The 21,959-nt window shown below is 43.1% G+C and overlaps 2 protein-coding genes across 5 annotated transcripts in view; both read left to right on the top strand.

Moving 5' to 3' along the window:
• cntln (centlein, centrosomal protein) overlaps nucleotides 1–16,426 on the top strand; it is a 115,966-nt gene extending 99,540 nt beyond the window's left edge. Inside the window, exons 26-27 of the mRNA XM_050043859.1 lie at nucleotides 2,386–2,460; nucleotides 14,894–16,426. Coding sequence (XP_049899816.1) covers nucleotides 2,386–2,460; nucleotides 14,894–15,004 — 186 coding nt within the window. The 3' untranslated portion in view covers nucleotides 15,005–16,426. The remainder of the gene's footprint in view (nucleotides 1–2,385; nucleotides 2,461–14,893) is intronic.
• Nucleotides 16,427–19,920: 3,494 nt separating this feature from the next.
• The window catches only part of sh3gl2a (SH3 domain containing GRB2 like 2a, endophilin A1), a 62,578-nt gene continuing 60,539 nt past the window's right edge, over nucleotides 19,921–21,959 (top strand). Inside the window, exon 1 of one of the 4 annotated variants that reach the window (XM_050043886.1) lies at nucleotides 19,921–20,038. The gene's annotated coding sequence lies outside the window, so the exon portion shown is untranslated. The remainder of the gene's footprint in view (nucleotides 20,039–21,959) is intronic. The other 3 variants (XM_050043887.1, XM_050043885.1, XM_050043888.1) reach the window with 3 other exon arrangements.

Genomic DNA, 21,959 nt, shown 5'->3' on the forward strand with positions numbered 1-21,959 from the left:
CAGCTGCTCCCTAACGCACAAGCACATGCACAAACACACAAAATCAATGTGATGTATGCATATAGATGCAAAGAAGGCGTCTAAGTGTGCTCAAACATAACAACTCCACACATGCTTACACACATGTATCATGCTGCACACTGTTATTTGCCTCTGTCCATTCCATAGCGTGCAACAGAGGACCAGAGAGGGCCGAGCAGCTCCAGGCTCCCCCGGCAACTTGTTGTGGAGTTAATGATCCAGATGTAATAAGGCTGTAATTGCCAGGCCAGTTTGTTTTGCACCTAATGTTTGATGGAGGGTCAGTGCTTTGTTATATATCTACCAAGGGTGGGCAAGCACGCTCACTCTCACGCACATGCACTCTTTCACACAACGTGTTCACCCCCGTGGGAGGCTTGAAGGCATGTAGTCACAAGGAGCCCTCTCTCACCCTCTTTCTCTCTCTCTCGCGCTAATATAACCACACACTCTGCCCACCCGCGGTCTCAACCTACTTCTCAGTTACTCCAAGCACCAGGCACAATTAGGCAGAGACTGAAATTAGCCAAGACCAACTGCTCTCACCAGGGATCACACATAGAGGGTACCAGGAAGCTGGGGAGCGCCAGGGAGAAACACATGCCTAATCCAAATGTCAAGCCTCCAGATCTTACTCATTGCCATGGATATAACCACTGCCAAAATTTTATCCTATTCAGGGCCGTGGGGGGGCTGGAGCCTATCTCAGTTGATACTGGGCGAGAGGTGGGGTACGCCCTGGACAAGTTGCCAGACAATCACAGTGCTTACACAAAGAGACAGACAACCATTCACACCTACAGGCAATTTAGAGTCCCCAATTCACCTAACCTGCATGTCTTTGGACTGTGGGAGGAAGCTGGAGAACCTGGAGAAAACCCACGCTGACAGAGAGAACATGCCAACACCACATAAAAGGGACCCAGCTGGCTGGCGGGTTTGAACCTCTTGCTGTGAGGTGACAGTGCTAACCACCGCTCTGTGCCACCTTATCTTTCTTAATTGTTTTAATTTTGTACAGGAGACAGGCTTCCTACACAGTAAGTCTGGAAAGTATGGAAAAAAGAGTGTGAAAAAATACTTTTGTTTCCAGACTATTGACCCTATTCTGCTTTCGAAAATGCAAAATTCAGAATGTCTAAAAATAAATTCACCAAAGCAGAGTGTTTCTCATGGCTACAGAGAAGGCATCCAGCACAGCCAAAATGTTTACCACTGTGTGAGACAGCGCAGACCAGACTGAGCTTGATGTCGTCAAATGCAAGGCAAGAAGTATGGCATGCAACTGAATTCACACTGTTAGGCAGAGCTGCTCTACGCCTGTACGTCACAGCCTGCAAAACAGCTCTGCTCCAAGGGCCTTACAACTGAAACACATCTGGAATCTGTGATTGAATTAGTTTGGAAGAAAATCATGTAGTATCTTTAATTTGCAATTTTTCTTCACTTTGGTAATTTCTGCAACGTGTGCAGTCAGCAGCTTTGGATAAAATAATAGAGACCATAAAATGATTGATAGGCGCCGTAACACTCCCCTTAACTTTGAATGTCTTAGACTTAACATCACTCATAATTTTCTCAGCTGAAAGTCCTTTCTCAGTTGGATGAGAGTCAACATCTGCCCGTCTGACTCACATTAATATTGCTATGAATATTTGGTGATTTTCAGAGCACACTCTGGTGAAGTCAGCACCCGAAGCGGACTCCGTCAGAGTCCACATAAAGTCTGCATGAGCCCCCTTGTGAACTTGTGGCTTTGGACAGCTCTTGCCGTCCCAGACTTCACAGAACTGTGCCCTTTGGGTCCGCCGGTGTGCAAGCGCAGGGACTTTTAGATTCAGCCACACACACACTTTTCTCCCCCACCCGCCCGCACTCCCCTCGCCCTGTCCCTGTGAGGCAGTACAAGGCTCGTCACATCATTTCGAGCAGCAACACCTGGGGTTTGCGGTGAAGAGGTAACGCATTAGTGCTGAGGTGTACACGGCCATGTAGTCGCTCTCCTTTCTGTTCATTAGCAGTAACAAGGCTACCGCTCTGTTAGGTCTTTATACATGAGTAGCATGCAAACGTATACTGGCACACCTTGCCACTGAGTCTCCAGAGAGCTTCTTCAAGGTCCTGGCTGGTGTGATGGCTGCTTCAGTTCTGCCCTTAAGCAGGAGACTCACAGAGGCCAATCCAGAGATACAGCGGCGGGTTCTCTATAGAAACATCAAGTACCTCTAGTCTGATGTGCTTGAAATTTCCACCACATATAAATGCTAAGATTCCAAGGATTTATTGAAGGTGTTATATCCGTCTCCATGTCTATCTTCAATCCTGCCATTGAAATACATGTATTTTATTTTTTTTGTGTTACAGGGGGCAGAGGCCCGTTCAGAGAGTCCCAGAGACCAGGAGTGGCTCGACCACCTCAACCACATTCTCCAGCAGAAGGTCAGGCTCACACCCATCTGCAGTAATGATCATACAAGCTACTCATTCCTGCACATACACAAGCTATTAGCAGCCTTCCTTTAATGTAAAATTAATTTCTGGCCTAGCACGTCTCCTAGTCGCGGTGTAGATTTGTAGAATGACTGCAGTCTGGAGTGTCAAAAGGAAAATTAGGAAGTTTTTCTTTTTAAAGTTTATGGTCACAAAAATACATTTAAATGAAGCAGAGTGGTACTTTATTAAAAAACTACAAATTAATTAATTAATAAGACAGAAAATGAATGTTTTTATTAATATGAATTTCATTGCAAAAACAAGTTATTCTTGATTGTTATTATATTTTGTAATTAGTGATTTCTCTTGTTTATTTTACAAATGGTCGGATGCTTCGGTTTATCTCGGAATAAACTACAGTATTGTTAAAAGCCGTCATTATTACCAAAGTAAATGTTTAAGTATTAAAGAGCATCACCTGAAAAATATATATTTTTTGATATATTGACTTTCTGGTTTGATAATTTAGTTTAAGAATAATTAATTTAAGTTTCATTTCCATTTAAGGATTGAATGATGGTGTTACTTTGTGTACAAGGCCAAGGGGGTTTTCAACATATCTTTAGTGCACTTGCACTTATTTTGGATGTCAGTTATGGTTTGACTTTTTTTTTGTTTGAATACCTGATACTAAATATTTTGAGGGCACCAGTTTCACCTAAATACAGTAAATGAAGGATGAATTTTTATTACCCACCCCAATGTGTCCTGCTCGAGGCTCTGAAAAAAAAAAAAAAAAAAACAATGATGCAAAAGATAAAACAAAGAAAAGCAACTACATCCTCACTCTGCGTGTGTGAGTGTGTGTGTGAGAGAGAGAGTCTTTGTGTGCACAGCCACTCATCTGTGAGTGCTCTGCTGGAGCTTTACTCGAGTGCTGTCAACGTCTGCTCGCTGTGATATGTGTATGATTGAGAGTGTCGACTGTGTGTATGTGTGTCTTGTCTGTGTTCTTGTCAGCGGCTGCCGCAGGCACTCATGCGTCGCCTCCGCACCACGACACACACCAGACACTGTTCTCTTGTTCCCCAGATCTTCTCCTGACCTTTCCACCTTCCTCTCCCCCTCCCACACTAACACACACACACAACACTACCAAATCCATGTTTTTCCCTTCTAGCTGGACAGCTCTCAGTCCCTGTTCTCTGTCTCTCTCTGCCATCCTCCACTGTCCTGCATTCCTCTCTCTCCCTCTCTCTCCTTCTCTCTCTCTCTCTCTGGCTCAGACCCCGAGGCAGCTTGTTAGTGGGGAACTAAATATTGATTTGGCGGGCCTGTCGATGCCGGGAGAATGAGCTAGTGTCCACCAGAGACCTCGGCACTGGCAGCCTGCTATCGACGTTTTCCGTGGGCAGAACAGGGGTGGTGGAAGGGGGAGGGAGTGGAGGAGCTGGTGTGGGGAGTGGAGGAGGAGAAGAGTGGAGTATGACAAGGCTGAGACTCGCCCCTAGGTCTCTGTGGGGACCGCTGGGACCACTGCAGTCATCCCCCCTCACTGCAACAGACTTTTTCTATCCCCTTTCAAGTCCATCTTGTTCTGTTTTTTGTCTATTTATTTATTTCTAATTTTTCCTCTTCTCTCCATCTTGCGGTTTCCTCTCGTCTGGTTTTCAGAAGCGTACTGTCGTATCAGGGGGACATTAGACTCTCCTTCTGCATGTGTCTCTCGTATTTCTCTTTTTGCTGAAAGGCTGGTGTGACATCTCACATACTAACAGACCGCGGGAAGAGTCTATGAAGATGCTTTTAGCGCCTGTCTGTTGGTTAATTAAGGTAGATCTCCTAATTTGATGTCTTGAAGACCGCTATGATAAAGTGCCTCTACCACACGTGTCCGCTGATGCCGAGAAGCGAGCATTTTCTTAGTGAGGGAATACACTTCAAGAACTGTCACACTGTACCCCCTCTTCCTTTCTACTTTCTGTCATAGCTTATGAAAGGCTCACCAAGCAGAACATCTGTGAAGTGGAATGGCCTGGCCTGTCACCCTGCCTGTGACACTAATAACACACTCCCCTAATAGTGATATGATCTTACCCCCGAAGCTGCACTCACACACACTTCTTCGGATAAAAAGACACAGAGACAGAAATAGACCCAGTGAAAGGAAAGATGAGAGAGAGATCCATGTCCTTAACTGGCTGGCTGTCACTGAAAGAGGATGAGGATGTGTCCATCTGCGCGTGTATGTCTGGGTACGTGTACGTGTTCCTGCGTGCATGTGCACTCACACGACAGCCTCATCTTGTCACTGTCAGTGCCTAATGGAGCTGCCAGTGGGACAGCACTTTATTATCTCAGTGGCCCTGTCAATAGCAAACCCATCACTCACTCTGTGTGTGTGCAGATGTGAAAAAGCTGAGAAGTGGTATGTATGTGTGCATCTGTGTCTCTGTGTGTGGGCCATTGTTCGCCGGCACTGTCGTTGCACTGCCACATGTCAACATAACAAGAAAGAGACACATCCGTAACACAGCAGCAAATAGTGTGTTGCAGGCATGGAGATACGTGACGTGCATGTGTTGAGTTACCGCTCCCTTCACGCCGAAGAAGTGGCATAGATTTCTGGAGCCCCCTCACTGCTGCCCCACACGTCCACTCAAAACCAAATGAAACATTGCATTCATTTCCTCGTCTCTCACCTCCACTGGTGAGTTAATGAAATCAAACCCTACGCCTCTCAGTGGAGAGCCACCATAAGCGGCGCTCCATAGCCAGGATCGAGGGACGGTGCTATCTAATAATCATGAGCAGGCCAGGGGGTGTACTGTATGGCTCCACCGCAACCCACCATGAATAAGGCCAGCAGAGAAGATGGAGTGTCCATGTGGGCCATGGGGTCCAGGCACCGGCCCGGGGAAGCATTGATTTAATTGCCTTTGGTTTATTTGTGGAGTCCTAATTATTGACTGGAGGTAGAATTTAATGGGCCAAGTCTTTATGAAGACAGGGAAATGACTGGCTTCTGCTGCTGGCCAATAATGAACAGGAGGAGTATGTGCATGCAAGCGTGCGCACATGCATGCAAACACACGCGTTCCCTCCAGATCATTTTTCAGACTCATTTTGTACACACACATACCCATCTCAAGCCTCATGACAGCATAATAACATTTAAAAAGTCATTGACTCTGTTGATTTCTTTACGAGAGGACAGTGGTTTGGTTTACTGGTATGGGGTGGCGCTGAGGGCCTGCTAATATTTACTTCACAATCACACCCAAGGGAGACGTACAAGCATCACTTCTTATCAGCCTCCAAACTATAACAAGCAGGTGAACATTACATTAAGACAGTAGTAGAGGCAGGCCGGACCAATCTGGACTGGACTTGTTATAAAACATCAAAGGCATTTATGGATGGACTACAGGGCTGAGATTTTTCCTGTAATTTCAAACCCTTATTGAACTTTGGGGAGGGGGTGCTGTAGCTTATTGCTGCGATGTTAATGGCATCATTTATCTAAAGTTAAATAACAGACTTTATTCATGTCACTTCTTGTCAAAGCTTCACACCGTGTTGGCAGTTCCACGGGGCATTACATCATTAACCCTCGGTATTAAACATATCAAAGGCTCCATGCCTTACAGTGCTAATGCAGTGAGAAAGTTTTCTATTGTTCTCGGTGCTGTGAGGGTGAGGGGTAGTGTGTTGTGTTGTGTGGCTCATTATGCCTCTGTAATGACAAGGAACAGCTCTGAGTCCCACACTTCCCTCTGAAGGAAAGTGACTCTAATTAAGCCTCATTTAATGATTGAGCTAATTAAATCAGCCACTCTTTTTCTGTCTCTGTAAGTGCGTTTGTATGTGTGTGGAGGGGACTCGAGCCCAAGCCTTTGTACTGTAAATATGTCACTGGAACAGTGGCGGGGACTAGGAGGGGGGGATCCCAGGAGGAGATTGGTGTTAGAGTTGTTAATACCAGAGCACACTGTGACTTATTTGGTACATTTAACTTGTATTTCACATAAATAGAAACAGCAGATGCAGCTTTTTGGTGCTGTTCCTTAGCTATTAGACTGTTGGGTCATTACTTACAGGAGCAGTGTGTAAGATTTAGTGGTTATAGTGGCATCTAGTGATGAGGATTGAAGATCACAACCAGCTGAAACTTTTTCCAGCTGGAATTCCTTCAGTGTTCACTGATCAGGAGGTTTTTACTGTTAGCTGAGTTATCCACAGAGGTTAACAGACTCATTGATTTAAACGGGTAAAAACACAGAATAAAGTAGTTTCGCATTAAGCACCTGCTAAGGTGTGCTCAGTTTTTTACTCTGATAACTTAACATCCAGATCCAAGAGCCAAATTATCCGCAGAGGTCTCTTCCTCTCCCAAAAAAAAAGACTTGGTCTTGTAAACGAGTAAAAACACTGAATAAAGCAGTTTCATGTTACAAAAATCTGTTTTTCCACTGCTGCTCTTTGCAGTGGGGCTGCTACCTGAGGTATCTGACACGAAACACGAATGACCATATCTAGAGCCAGTGTTTGGTTTGTCCATTCTGAGCTACTTTGAAACATGGCAGTACACCATGGCGGACCCTGTGGACAAGGACCAGCTCCCTATGTGGATATAAACAGCTCATTCTAAGATAACAAAAACACAAAGATTATTATTTTCAGGTGATTATACACTAAAGAAAACATAGTTATTATATTCCATTTCTGCCAATATACCGCCCTAAATCCTACACACTGGACCTTTAACTGTTGGGATGATTACTTAAACAGGCAGGCTACAATATATCAAACAACACATTTCAGCAGATCAGTCGAAATAGGCCCGGTGAATAGTATTATTCTTGAGTCATGATGCTAATTCGGAGCTTTAAGTTTACTGCCAGTGTGATTGTACCCGAGGGTCATCCTTTGGCGCACATTGGACTTCCACTATTTAAGTTAACACAGGAAGAGAGTTAATGATGAAAGTCGTTGAATAGATGGCTGGATGTGTTAGATTCCTCCATGTCAGTAAGCAAATATTGAAGGGCAACATTTCTCAGCACCTTCTTGTTTTTGTGTGACAGGTTGCTGCAGGCACAGCCACTTTTGTTGATTGTTACTGCTCCCCAGTACATTACCTCAGCCAATGAGCCATACTGTTAATCACGGGTTGTGTTCTTGATTGCTGAATTCTACCTAAAGGTTGCATCTGTTTTGTATGGATATCACCTTTCTATATTTATACCCCAGTCGTGCCTGTATCACCTCATTTTCACACCTAATGAGTAGGAACCTGAAACAAAGACCCGGTGCTTTCCTGTGTTTAATCTAGGGTGTATTTAGGTCAGATCCCTAACAAATGCATGTTGCGCACTGAAATGATGTTTCCAAACAACGTATCAAGAAAAGGAGAGATTTTTAATTACAGTATTTGTGGCCCCAAGTGTCCAATTCCCTTTCATATCAGTCTCTAGTGACCTAAAGGGGAGAAAAGAGAGGGATCTGCTCCACTGCAGGGGTAGGTAATTATGAAGGAGAGGGAGAGAATAGGCTTGTCGGTGCGTTAGTGATTTCCTTACCTGAGCCCCTCTTTGCAAATGTGACATATTCATTATCGGAGATAATCAAATGCAAGACTTTTTAGCGTGGTGCCTTTGTGCTTGGGCTTTTTTTATTTTTTTAATCTATTTATCATGCTGTTGTTGTTGTTATTCCCCCGTTTGATAAATTTGATTTTCAAACAAAAGTGAGAAGATCAAAGATCAAAGAGCTGTGTTTTCCCCTCTGTGATAAAACTACTGTAACTACTTCTCCCTTACCTTGAACAGTGGCCTAGATTGGAGACGGCTCAGCCAGGGACAAAGATTTATAGCAAGAGTACTTCATTACTTTGAAAACGCTCCTGTCATACCAGTCAGATCTGAAACCTTACTTTTTACGGTTATTATAAAAATTATCCTGTAGTGTTCCTTCTTGTTTTCTACAGTATACATAAACACTGTACAACTGTAAGGTATGTTGTTGTTACAGGTTGACTGAAGGACGTTTGAGGGACACAAATGTCTTCTATTGTAGAAAATCCTGGTTAAAGAAAGCAGCAACATCTGTCTAATTGTGCATGGCTATTAGAGTTAAATTGGTAAAGTGGTAAACTAGTGAATGACTGAGAAAGATCACTCAGTTGTAATATGCTAAGCACATGTGGAATTTTGGATGATGTACCCCCTTATATCTCTTTTAGGCTCTGTGATTCCCCCTCCCTGCTCATTCTGACTCATTTAGATATCCAGCAGTCTGACACAATCTTTACAACCACTCACAAATTGGGCCCTTGGAAATAATTGCGCTAACCCGTTCCGAGGGAGAAGACAAAAGAGCTGGAATGATCGATCTTTTAAGAAAAAAAAAAAAAGTTGATGTGTGTAATGCCACTACCAGACAATGGTCACTGGAGTGCTGCAACTTTGAGCTGCTCCTTGCCTTGAGGTGTGCCCCAGGCTGTAGAATAGCAATGTCATTTAATTGGCTCATAAAAACACCTTTTGCTTGCAGCCCTTGTTCTTCTTTTCACACACACACAAACACACACACATTCAGCCTCTCTTACGCACACACTTGTCAGTGTCAGTGGCTTTACATGTCAGTTCACTTCTGAAACATGTTCATGAAATCACATCTAGACAAAAGGTCTGCTCTGCAGGGCCTGTTGAATAGTAATGGATGTGAGTTAGCATGGCTTAATGCTACAGTAGCTTTTTCAGTGTTGCCATAGGGGACAGAGCCTCTTGCAAAACAGCGGCTGCGTTGCTTAGCGCTGGTGCTGGCTAGCTCTGCCAAAGGGGACAGGGGCCCGGCTAAATCAACTGTAGCATAACATTAGTGCCAGTTCCTAAAACTGCCTTAAGCAGCCCAGGGGATCCAGTAGAGCAGCTGCATCACAGCTTACCTCCAACCATCCTGCAGGGTATCGGTCCCCAGCAAATGTGGCAGTTAGATGAAAGGAAAGGATAGTTCTGTTTGTCCCGTCTGTGAGCGAACGTGTTTCCAGAATCTGCTGATGTGAGTCACACAGGGAGATGAATCTGAATGAGAGGTATTTTATCAAACGCAATAGAATCATTTGTCAAACAAGACCAAAAGTTTTCTCACTGTAGCTGGTGACATTTATCAGCTTTAATGAATGATCCAGGGTTCCTAGGCAGTATGGAAAAGTATGGAATTTGATTTTAGTCATTTACAGGTGTGGGTGTGTGGAAAAAAGAAAAGAGAGTGTTGAAAAATATTTGTGTTTTCAGACTTTTGCCTCTATTCTGTTCTAAAGTATAAAACACAGAATTTGTAAAACAATAAATTGATCATACAAGCAAAGCATTCTTCATGGTGTTTGGAGCAGGCAGCCAGTTCAGCCAAAATGTTTATGACTGTGTGAGAGAGTGCGGGCCAGAGTGAGCTTGATGTCGTTGAAAGCAAGGGAAGAACTATGGCGTGCGACTGAGCACCCACTCCTACGCAGAGCTGCCTCAAATTTATGTGTAGGAGTGTGGACTGAACGGACTGTTGATTTGTATGAGCTACAACACCTAGCTACAGACTTCTGGCAGTTATTTTGCAACATGATAGCATACATAGTGAGAATGTAACATACATGTTGGCTTTCAAAACCATTTATTTTACATACTGTAATAAACATCTAGTTATTTGTACTCAGATGTCAAATATGGTCTGATAAATCCCCTGAGAAGTCCACAGTAGGATGAAATTTTTGAATGGAAAATGCATAGGAATCGTGAAACTCATACATGGCAGTTTTTGTGCTTTGATTTCTTGTGAAGAAATTGGGAGGTCATCAGGGGTAGGGTTGGGCCAGTGTACACCAATTTTCAAACTGGTGTGATACTGACCCAAACACCGGACTGCAGCGGTATACCAAATTCTACCACTATAGGTGTTGCCTTTGACTCAGTGGCCGTTTCCCTTTATATTCATTGTCTTCTGTGGTGATCAGCAGTGATGTGGTGGTTCACTTTTACACTGTGATCTGTAGCCTATAGTTCGGCTTTAGCTTCTAACTATCTTTGTCTTTTTAACCTGTTGTTGCTGCTGAGTCAGTTTGACATCCTGGATATATCCTTCAGACACAGACTGTAGACCCCTCTGTCTGCTTCTCTCTGGAATCACTGTTTCATTTGTCCAAAAATATGATGATATTTATGAGGGAGTGCAGTTAGTTACAGTGTGGGCTCCATGCTCTCTCTGACAGCTTGTCGGACCATCACAAAGGGGCGGGGCTTAGTAAAAGGTAAATTACTCAATTCAGGTTTATGAATCAGCCGTTCTCCGTCCATTGCAGTGCTTTCAAAGTGAGCAACAGAAATAAATAGAAATAGGGCGTCTGACAAAAGTCTAGCTCAAAAACAGCACAACATGTCGCTTACAGCCAGTTAGGACAACACGTTTGTTGGCCTCATATTCAAAATGTTGCCATACGGACACAATTTTAGTTTTCTCATCAACCAAAAAAACACATGAACTTTCTAGTAAACAAACACAACATGCGCCACACTTGCCGCCTCCCACTTCTGTTGAAATTTGACCTCATGTTGTAAGTAAATTGCTTTACAGCCTGTCAGACACTAGTGGCTCCATTAGTCATTTCAAAACATGTACACATACTATTATGTTAATCATGTTGTCATATTGCTCATTACCACTGCAGTACAAGTTGGATTTAGCACTGTGGCACCATCATACTGCTGATGCAGACAACTATTTGATTTGCTACGTCATCTTAAATGCCAGTTCAGCTGGTTTGCGTAAAACCGAACTGGTTTAAGCTCGTACTCCGGACCTGACCAGCAAAACCTAAAATCAAGAGCTTGTATTTCAGGGTTAAGATGTTGACCATGAACCACAACATTCTTCCTTCTCTTTTCCCACAGTCTCTCAGCTGTCCGAAATAAAGACTTAAAATGCCTTAAAAATGCTAAAAAGAGCTAAAAGTAGGTAGGGTTTCTTTAGCCTTAACATCTGATTTAGGCTTAAATTTCACTCATGTTTGGTTTATCTAGATCATGTTTACCTGTTAGTGTTGTTTACCCATATTCCCATATCGGTACTTTTAATGATCCAGTCTCCCTCTTTGCTGTCCCATAGAGCCTTGTGTTGTGGCTGTGTCTCTATTTTAGTGGGTTTGTTTGCATAGTTAGTGGCTCTAAGTGCAATTAGCTGATTAGGAAATTGTGTGCATGTGTGTGTGTTGACATGAATGTGTGTGTGAGACAGTGAGAGTGAATCCTCCCTGGAGGACGGAGGCAGAGGGAGATGTCTCAGCAGTTACTTCAGTGTAGTGGTTCTCGGAGGAATAGCGCTGTGTGTTTGATGCATCCAGTGCCGTTGGAACTGACTCCCCACTGCACACATGCTCAGTTGCGCGCGCACACGCACACACTTTCAAGCACATGGGGCCTTGTGTTCCCTGCTCCTGTTACCTTTAATGAAGAGGAGAAAGGTGTCGAGGGGCAGGGGACTGTGTGTGTTGAGTTGAGTTTGAGGCTCTCACTCTCCAGACGTATCGGATATTGATGAGTTTGAAATCTCATCAGCGTCCTTTGTCGTGTTCTTAAAACATGTCAGCTGCAGACCTAATTCCAATATGTGTTGTGTGTTTGTGTTGATCACTTCAAAGCAATGCTACCTTGTATTCCCCGATGCAGATGTTATTCAGCAAAGTTTGTTACAGCACTTCAGACTTGAGTCAGCCTGTTTTCTGTGTGTATGGTTCAATAGCTTATGTTTTCACATTCTCTTTTAAGAGATAAAAAGTCAAACACTTTATGATATCGAAGCCACTATTTTCAGCTCGGCCAGTCCATTTCTCATCTCATGCCATGTGACTTCGAAAATTTGCTCAGGGAATGAATTTGTTTCCCCCGCTTGAAAAGGGTGCTTGTAAAAGGCTGCACATAACTTGAAGTGAATATTTATGGGTGATACAGTATGAATGCCTGCCTTTGATCAGGCGCCCTAATGACCATAAAATCCTTGTGTCGATTCAGAGGAAAAACAAAATTAGCCCTAGCTCTGAGGAGAAGCCTGCCCACCTCTTTATTTTCACTTTCCCATCATTTCCACGACAACAACTAAGCAAACACATGTAGTTCCTTCATATGCAACCCTTGTAATCCTGTATGATTAACTGGACATCAGTTCTCATCCTCTTANATTCAGAGGAAAAACAAAATTAGCCCTAGCTCTGAGGAGAAGCCTGCCCACCTCTTTATTTTCACTTTCCCATCGTTTCCACGACAACAACTAAGCAAACACATGTAGTTCCTTCATACGCAACCCTTGTAATCCTGTATGATTAACTGGACATCAGTTCTCATCCTCTTACATTTCCATCATAAGTAAAAGCACAATGCTGTAGATGTCCCCTGCGATGCTGGTGATGTTTCAATTATGCCTTGAGGAGCGTCTGCTGAAAAGTGATCAAGCAAACCTCTGGGGAAAGCATGCTGTGTCTTCTAGGGGTGGGAATCTCCAGGCACTTCACAATATGATTGGATTACGATTTAGAGGGCAACGAGTTGATGACAAAACGATTATCGATGCATCATGATGCATCAAAATGTTTGATGTCTGTACATATATTTTTCTCACTGTGACTACTTTTAAAACATAGCATAGTCTGCTTGTAGTGATCCATATTAAACAGATGAATTAACCTGGAACCATGTGGCTGTTGTACAGGTCCCTTTTTTATTCAACCTTATAGCCACAGTGCTTCCAGACCCAACTTTTAAACTAGTCAGACTGTATCCATCTGCAGTTGCTCACATTAGTTATCCACTGTGAGATATTTATGCGTCCAACCTTTATATACTGTAATATTTTACTTGAAATAGTTAATTCATATACTGTTGCGTAATAAATGGTCAGAAGCCTTTTTATTTTAAAAGATTAAATGCATTAATTAATGAATTAATTGATTTGAAAGCACCTTACAGTCTTCTGCCTGTATGACGATAACAAAATAAGGGGGAGGCAGCATGATCCACTGTGTTGGTATTGACGTCTCCAGCAGCAGAGAGCAGCTTCTCTGAGGAGGATCTCATTTGTTTATGTGCTGAAGGCTGCTCCTCTTTGTTAACGTTAGTCTCTGAGTGGTGGCATAGAAAGTATTTACTTTCTACTACTTGATGTTCACCTCACAAATATAATTATGTAGATACCAAATTAAAACTTGTTTCCAACCGCTGCCTTTTGTAAAGGTTAATTTGAAGTTAACTTTAGCATGTGCTGTGCGGTAGACTGTCCAGGTGCTGCACTGCCCTCGCCACTGAGTTCGGCTTCTTTCATTTCATCAACATCAGGTTATTAGAAAACATTTAGATGGCAGTGCATCTAAAAATTACATCCCCCAGCTCTAGTGTCTTCAGTCCCAACAAGAAAAAAAAGGCTATAGTTGCCATTTTCCTGTGCTTAATGAATAGTTTCGCATTTTTTCAAGTCTATCATAACACACTACTAACATGCCCATATGTTCTTTAAAAGAGTTTTTGGATGCTGGGATAATTCCTCATGTTCATGTTGGCCTTTCTGACATGATTCCAGTGTAAGATGAGGGATAAAATTAAGGCTGTGGTGAATGGTTTGAGGCTTCGAAGCATCATTAATGTTGACATACGAATTCTAAATAAAAGTAAGAATGCTACACTAATATTATATTGTGTTGTACTAATGGCTGTGCAGGATTGTTTCTGACGGGTGTGATCCAAACATTTCCAGTAACTCCAGAGCAATGTAAAATTCCAGATGCCAAACTTTATTGAAACAGATGGATGTAATCATTCAAAATTCACAACATATTTTTATCTTACAAAATATTCTGCTTCAACCCATATTTGTTGGCCTTTTGCCTTTTAAAAAATATTTTCACTGCAGTCTAAAAACTGTTTGCTCCCCTGCTTGCTGCACACAAAGTGAGGCACGCACCTGTATTAATGGGGCATTACAGCTACAGTCTAACAGAACTATAAATTAGATTTATGAAACCAAATTAACAAAAATTCAAAACAAAAATGTGAACCTGTCCTTTAATCGCACGGTTCACCACTGATTGAAAATGGAAGCTTGGAAAAAAAGTAGCGTGGGATTAGGTGTTGAAACTAGTGCTGTGTAGCCTGTTTTGTGAATTGCTTTGTCAGAACGCTCAACATGGCCGGTCCCTCAAAAGTTTCACAAGTCCTCAGGCCCCATCTGAGGTTCTGTTGTTGCACAAAACAGCACACAGGCTCTCTGAAAAGCTGCCAGGTGTCAAAAATCTGAGCTTTTTTTTTTTTTTTAATACTTGTGCATTTGTGTGTTTTCCTCATTTTCTCTAACCCCTTCAACCACCGCCCCCACACCCTTTTTCTATCCCTCCCCTCCCCTGCAGATCCCCTCTGCCGGCCAGCTAATGGAGGCTGTGCGCGTGAAGATGAAGGAGAGGAAACTGCTGACAGAAGAGCTGGCCACGCTCGCAACACCAGTCAGCGAAAAAGCCTGACTCCCTGGGCTGAGGCTGGGAAAACTGTCATCCTCTTCTTTTTCTCCCTCCCTTCTTCACTCCCTCCCCGGTACCTACTCAGTGGGAGCTGGGCTGAGCCAAGCTGAGCCGGGGCAGCAGAACCAATATTTGTGAGAAAAGCGCTGTCGACTCACTCTGGGCCACTGGCTCAACACAGCAGCCCGGCTTTTGTAAATGAGCCCTCGACATCTGTGTTAGCGCTCAGTGCACTATGTCTATCAGACAGGGCCCTTTAGCGCCAAGCTAATTTACAGTGGAGCCACTCTCCCCCCACTCTCAACGCAGACCTGGGGTGATAAGGCAAATGCTTACGCTAATATTTAAGTTAGTTTTTTTGCTCTCTTTTACCTCTCCCCCCTAATTTATTTGGCACCTGGAGGACCTTAGGGTGCAGGGACTTGACCTAGCGATGCCAAGTCGACACTTTGAGAAAGTCAAGAGTGCAGCACAGACCAGAATATTCAGAGAGCTTAGATCCATTTTTCATATCTGATACCACACTGCTCATAGAGAACATATTCAGTGACTGCATTTACATGCACACTAATAATCTACTTTTTTAAATATAAGAATATTTTGAATTTGGTCATGTGGTCATGTCAACAGCATATTCCAAATTAGGACATGTATACAGCTTTTTCTGAATTTGCGTCTCAACTCTGCCGCAGTTTGTGACACACGACGTCTCGCCTGTTTACAGTCAGCATTGTAAGTTGTCATAGATACGCTGTACCCAAACCAACGCACCAACAGTTTGCAAGAGTAGATGTATGCCCAAAAAGAAAAGCCTACATTTCTGGTCAGAGGGAGAGACACGCCTACTTTTAGACTTTGTAAAAGACTTGGGTATCATTAGGTATTTAGATATGCACAAATGTGGCAACATCGATCTTTCCAAAATGCTGGTCAAAGGAAAGAAAGATGGAGGCTGTGTTTGCACGGTCCAGCGAGTGTGCCACTGGTTGAAAACTTTTTCAAAAATCCTGTTTTGACGCAAAAAAAAACAAAATGGCACAAGCGGCTCCAGTCGTCATGTTTGGGCACGTCAATCAGAGTATGCACGCTTGCACGTAAACAAGACTATTAGTGAAATATTCATTTTGATCAGCCATGTAAACAGCTTAGTAGGAAAATTGTCTTTTTTGGAATAAGGGCAAAAAACGGAATATTAAGTGCATGTGAACATAGCCATTAATTGAAACCCGCTGAGTTTTATCCATCAAATTCACTGCAAGTATTTATTTTATGAAGGAAATTATCTTTGTTTTTGGGTGTTTAAAATGTGTTGCAGCTTCAACTCTGTCAGTATTTGTTCTTTTTATAATTTATTTGGTAATGATGTTACATTTTAATGAGTATCTTTTGAAAACCTTTTCTAAATTTCTTAATAAAAAACAATTTCCCATATTTTTGCCTACATTTTGCTCCTCAAAAACTGCATTGTTGTTGTAAATTTCATGGTTTCTAAATGTTCTCTTGTATGTTTTCCCGCATTTCAAAGGACTGTCAGTCTGCGTGTGATGGTGACTGAGGATGCTCTGGTGGACAGCAGGGTTCTCACACCTCTCTCATGATTGACAGCTGACTGTTGGCATGGTTCCTGTCTGTAACAAGTGACCCCTGCTGTTGACATCATTAACAAGGGTCCACATGAGCACACACACACACGGCACAGCACAGGGGTGTATTAGAGGAGTGGTTACATCCTTGACATAACTACCTCCAACCCCTTTTATCTGCTTCCCTCTTCCTCCCACTCTTTTATTCATTTTGAATATTAAACCATGATCCTGGTCTCCTCTGTCCTTGAGTTGGCATCCTACACAAGAGACCACACACTCCTCCCTTCAAGTCATCCTTTTTTTTCCTTTTTTTTTACTCCTTTCTATACCTCTCCTAGCTTTTGTTTTCCTCTTCACCACTTTCCCTCTTTCTTTTTATTATGTATAATTAACAATGGTGTAAAGAATCCTCCGTTCAGGAATTAAAAAGAAATAATTCCACTTTTTAATCCCCCCTCCCTTCTCAAATATATGCTAATGATGTCGTTTTCCTTTATCTTTTTATAATAAAGGATTAGGCCAGGACTGTCTCTAGCTGCAACTCGGGGACCAATTTAGCTGGGATCCAGGAGAGACAAACCCTTGTGGTTAATTACCATTCATTAACATAGTTTGCATCTTTTCTTCCTCTCCAATACCCATGAGCCAGCTATTGTCAATATTTGTCCCATATAAATTTCTGCAGTTTTTTTTCTCCAGTCACTGTCCTCCAGGGTAACGCGGCTAATGACAAACATTAATAACTCAGAGAAATCCGGTGGCTCGGTGGGTATAGAAGAGCAAAGCATCGGTGCCACGCAAATTATCTCGGAGCCCCCCGCCCTTTGCTGTCTGACTGTCTCTATTTCTCTCTCTTCCTTTTAGCGTGTAATGCATAGTCAACATGTTTGCTTGCCGAGCCCCGGCCTCGGCTGACACACTCGTGCTATTTCTGTGACATATTCAAATGCAGGCCCCCTCAGCTGGTACTCCCTTGGGTTTAATTAACCTGGCCTTGCCTCTGACGCTCCCTCAGTGAAGACGTTAAAACGATCTTGAAAACACCCTTCACCCCCCCCCCCCCCCCCCCAACACACACACACACACACATACACACACACCCGTGTCTTCCACTAGGCGCTGTATATGATTCATCTCTTTATTTTCTGCGTAGGAATGGCGTGCCATACCCCTCTTTTCTTCTCTTTCACTCTCTCCTCGTCTTCCACCCTTCTTTTCTTGTACAGCTCTCATTAAGAGAGGTTTCCTGTGGGAATTACTTTGATCAGTAGTTCCAAATGCAAAGTTTTCCTCCCTTCCCCTTTTATTCATTCCAACACAATCAACTTGGTGTCATTTTTTTCCTCCTCTGTCTTTATCTCTCTTTCTCTCACTCACCCCGACTTCTTTTTAAATCCAACTTTCTTGTGTTTTTTTTTTCTTTCCATGGATTCCTGCAGGAGATTGTTCCTGGAGGGGTAGAGGAGGTCAGGGTCACGGGTTGACTTTGGGGTCGATCGATGATTTGTGTTTGTGTGTGTTTGTCTTGTGTGTGTGTGTGTCCCAAGGCTTCTCCGTGGTACTTTTAAGTTCCCTCAGTCTGGTGTGAGTGCGTGCCACTTGGGTGGGAAGGCGGGTAGCCCACAGTACAAAGAACAGTCAAAGCACAGGCTGAGAATATCTGCAGCCTCCAACTGATGCACAATTAGTCCTTGCAGATCTCGTCAACCAGATGTGGAGTGAGTAGAAAACAGCCTCTGGTGATTTCCCTTACTTCACTGACACAGTTTCGCACCCCGGCTATTGCTGCCAATATACCAGTCTGCTTTGATATCACTCACACAGACACTTGGCACTGTCTTAAATAACAAGGTACGTGTGACATACAGCCAAATGTGTTTTTTGACAAATGTATAATGCAACATGTTTACAGTCTTTATTGTGTCTTTCCTTCATGTTTGATCCACAGAGAGAAGGATCAGAAACAAAAGGTAGACGCTGTTTACAGACTGTATGACAGAAATCTCACCACTGACTGTTGTGTGAAATTTTAGTGAAGAGCCTAATTATTTTTTTAACTTTCAGATCACATATACAACTCCTCAATACGTCCATGTGTAATTTTCCTTTTCATTATAGATGCCACCTTAAAAAGAAAGAAGGAATCTCCTGATGCACATATGCTATGTATACAACCTCATTGATCTTCACTTGAACAAGTCCCTTATCCTCCTCTACAGCACTCCAGACATGAAACGGCAGCAGATTATGGGTGGATGCGGCCCGCCGTGGGAAGCTAGGGAGCAGATAAAAAGGCCAGCCGCTCAGGGGACTAAAGCTATGTTTTGATGCTGTGTGATAAAGAAGAGGCATAGGGCGAGAGGAAGGGGAAAGTTACAGAATCTATCTATCTATATATATATACTGTATATATCCTCTGGCTTCTCTTTTTGGATTCCTCTCCCCTCCCTCTCACCTCTTTGTCTTGTCCATTGTAACCAAGCTGTTCCTGCACTTTTCTTGTTCTTTGACACACACTTTCTCCGTCCCTGTGGACTGTCCTAAGCCTTGCTCATGGCAGCTGTCTCTCTAAAGCCATGGCCTGAGCTCCTGGGGAGAAAAAAAGAGAGAAAGAAAGAATGGGAGAGGGGTTGATCTGGTCTCTAATCCACCTTCTCTTACAGCGTAGGAGGGAAGCTGCAGTCCTCAACATCACCTCAGAGAGAAGCGACTCTTTGAATGTGACTACCTGAACCCTCTGGTGTCCTTATGACTAATCTGGGATGTTGTCTCAAACGCTGTAGAGACTGTGACTCCTAATATCACAGATCAGTCAAGCTGTCACTCTTTGGTGGACTTTATTGTTGTCAGAGATTTCATGCTTTCAAATGTGCCAAGCTTCTAAGCAGAGGATTTGTGTTCATCAGTTGGCACACTATCCATAGGACCATTTTGTTACGTGCATTCAGAATCAAAACAAACAGCATCAGTCTTCATTGGACCTAGCTGTTATAAAATAGGCAGCCATCCTTTGTTTTGTGCTCCAGCATATATAATAACACCTTAGTCTACGGTGTATAGCTCCTCAAAGCACCTCTCCACCTTGACTAACTTTTCCAAGCGCTCATTAGCGGACTGGCTGAAGTTTGGAGGGTATGAAGCGGGCTGGCAGATTACCCCCTGTAAAGTAGCACACCTCAGGTAATCACACTAATGAATTCAAGCGCCCCCCCAGCTCACCCGCCCCTTATTCCTTTCTCTTTTTCCCTTTTACTTACTTTCTCCCTTTCTTCCACAGTGGCGGGTCGGTGCAAGAAGTGCCAAACAACAAAGAAGTGTTTGTTTGCATAATATTAGCACTGCACGCTCGCACACAGTGGCGGGGGCCTGACTGCAGGACTGACTGGAGGCTTCCCATGAACACAGGTGGAGCAGGGCGAGCATCACTGGGACCAATTAGAGCAGAGCACAGGTACATTAGCATGTTTGAGTGGAGCGGGATGGCGTGGGGATTGGTAGGCCTTACGAAACACACGAACACATGACCGTGGCCTGGTGTGTGTTAGTTGTTTGTCTCAAGTGACACCACTGGCATATGTGTGACAAATGACCTTTGGTCTGCTGTCACATCCCATCCTGTCTTTTCCTTCTGCACCTACACACATTCACCTCACACATACAATCGCAGGTTTCTTGAGAAGCTAGTTGTTCGGGCTTTATTTATGAAGAAATATAAACATGACCATTTGCTAATGTTTTAAAGATTAATATAAAACAGTGAAGTCAGTTTCCTGTGGGTTTTTGTCTCAAAGGTGAACAGAAACAAGCAGGAAGGTGTGTTCAGTTCACAGATGTAGACAATGAATTTAACTGAGTGGAACAGCAGGCACTTCTTCTCTTGAGCATTTCAAGTGACCATCTTGGCAAAACTACCATAGTTAAAATTAAAGTAAAAATTAAAGAGAGAATTTGTCATCTTTTATGTTGATGTCCAATCAGTGTTGATGGTAAATGCAGTCAAATTAGGTAATAAATTCTTAAGTGCATGCTATATTGACCGAGTTTTCCTGCTCGCATATCCGTGCTGGCAGTGCCTACATCCACCAGCATGCATTGCACATGAGCGAGCTTTGACGCCTATAGCTATTATGAGCCCAATAGATTGTAGCATTAAGTGACAAAAATCCTCTCGTCTGCGCTCTCATCTCTGCAGGACTCCAGTTTATCTTCAGGACCCTGAAGTTCTCAAGCACACCTCTGTACCAAGTGAGGAGTTAAACCTACATGCATAGTAACACACACACAGCTCTCTTGGAGTTGCCATCGGCGACAGCATCCTGCACAACCTGTCCATGCTGACATTCATTGCAGCAGAATGATTCAGTTTTCAATTTGAGCGAAGGCACCACCAGTCGGCATTTGCTCTCAGCAGCCGAGAGTCCTTGCCGGTCATATCTTCTTATGCAGCTATAGCTTCGGCTTCTCTCTGCTGCATTTCTTCAGCCGTGGATTCTGGCTCTGATAAATACAGTTGAGTCAGCCAAAACACAATAGAACAACAGTCAAGGTTGAAAACGTAACTGGTTTGCAATACAAGAAAAAGGAACAAGGAAGTTCTGCTTTTTAACTGTGTTTAGAGTACAGTATGTCCCCTGTTTACCTGGAGGCAAAATCCAAGCAGAAATGGCCTGTAGTTTTTCATGCCTCAAACTATGTCACTGGCACATCAAATGATGGGTCTGGATGCAGGAAGAACAGCAGATTTTGCAGCTGTGAACTCAGCTCTTCCAGTCAATTTATCACGCACTGAGGAATGTCTTGCTTCAACTGACTACTCTTATCGTCAACACTGATTTGATATGCACGTAAAAAGTGGCAAATCTTTTTCTTTAAAGGATAAAAAAATAAAATAAAATAAAATAAGCATCCCGAAGCACCCATGTCTATTGGTACCATTGGGCCCCCCAGAAAACTTCGCTATTTACTTATACTAGTCCATACACATTGGTAGCTTTGTCACCTTCTACCTATGCCAGTCCTCAATGCCTATGTGCAGTTTCACATAGATTGACCACGTCAGTGAGTAGAAAAACGTGGGACAGACAGAATGACACACTGACAGTTTCCGTGATTATGTACAGCATACCATACCATGACTTAGTCATACCAAAAATTAGAAAACCCCCCAAAACATTGGGCAACAGGGGGAGCCACAGCGATCGGTCGCATTTTAGCCATTTTTAAGCATTTCTCTGTTGTTATAGCGTCACCCAGTTGCCAATTAGAGTTAAATTTCTCCAGTCACCTTGAGGTGTCCTGTTCTACATATCTACCAAGTTTAGTAAAAATCGTATGGCGGTTTAGGCCTAGATAAGAAATTAGCTCTCTAGCGC

The sequence above is a fragment of the Epinephelus moara genome, chromosome 5 (assembly GCF_006386435.1).
Source record: "Epinephelus moara isolate mb chromosome 5, YSFRI_EMoa_1.0, whole genome shotgun sequence".
In the NCBI taxonomy this organism is placed as follows: Eukaryota; Metazoa; Chordata; class Actinopteri; order Perciformes; family Serranidae; genus Epinephelus; species Epinephelus moara.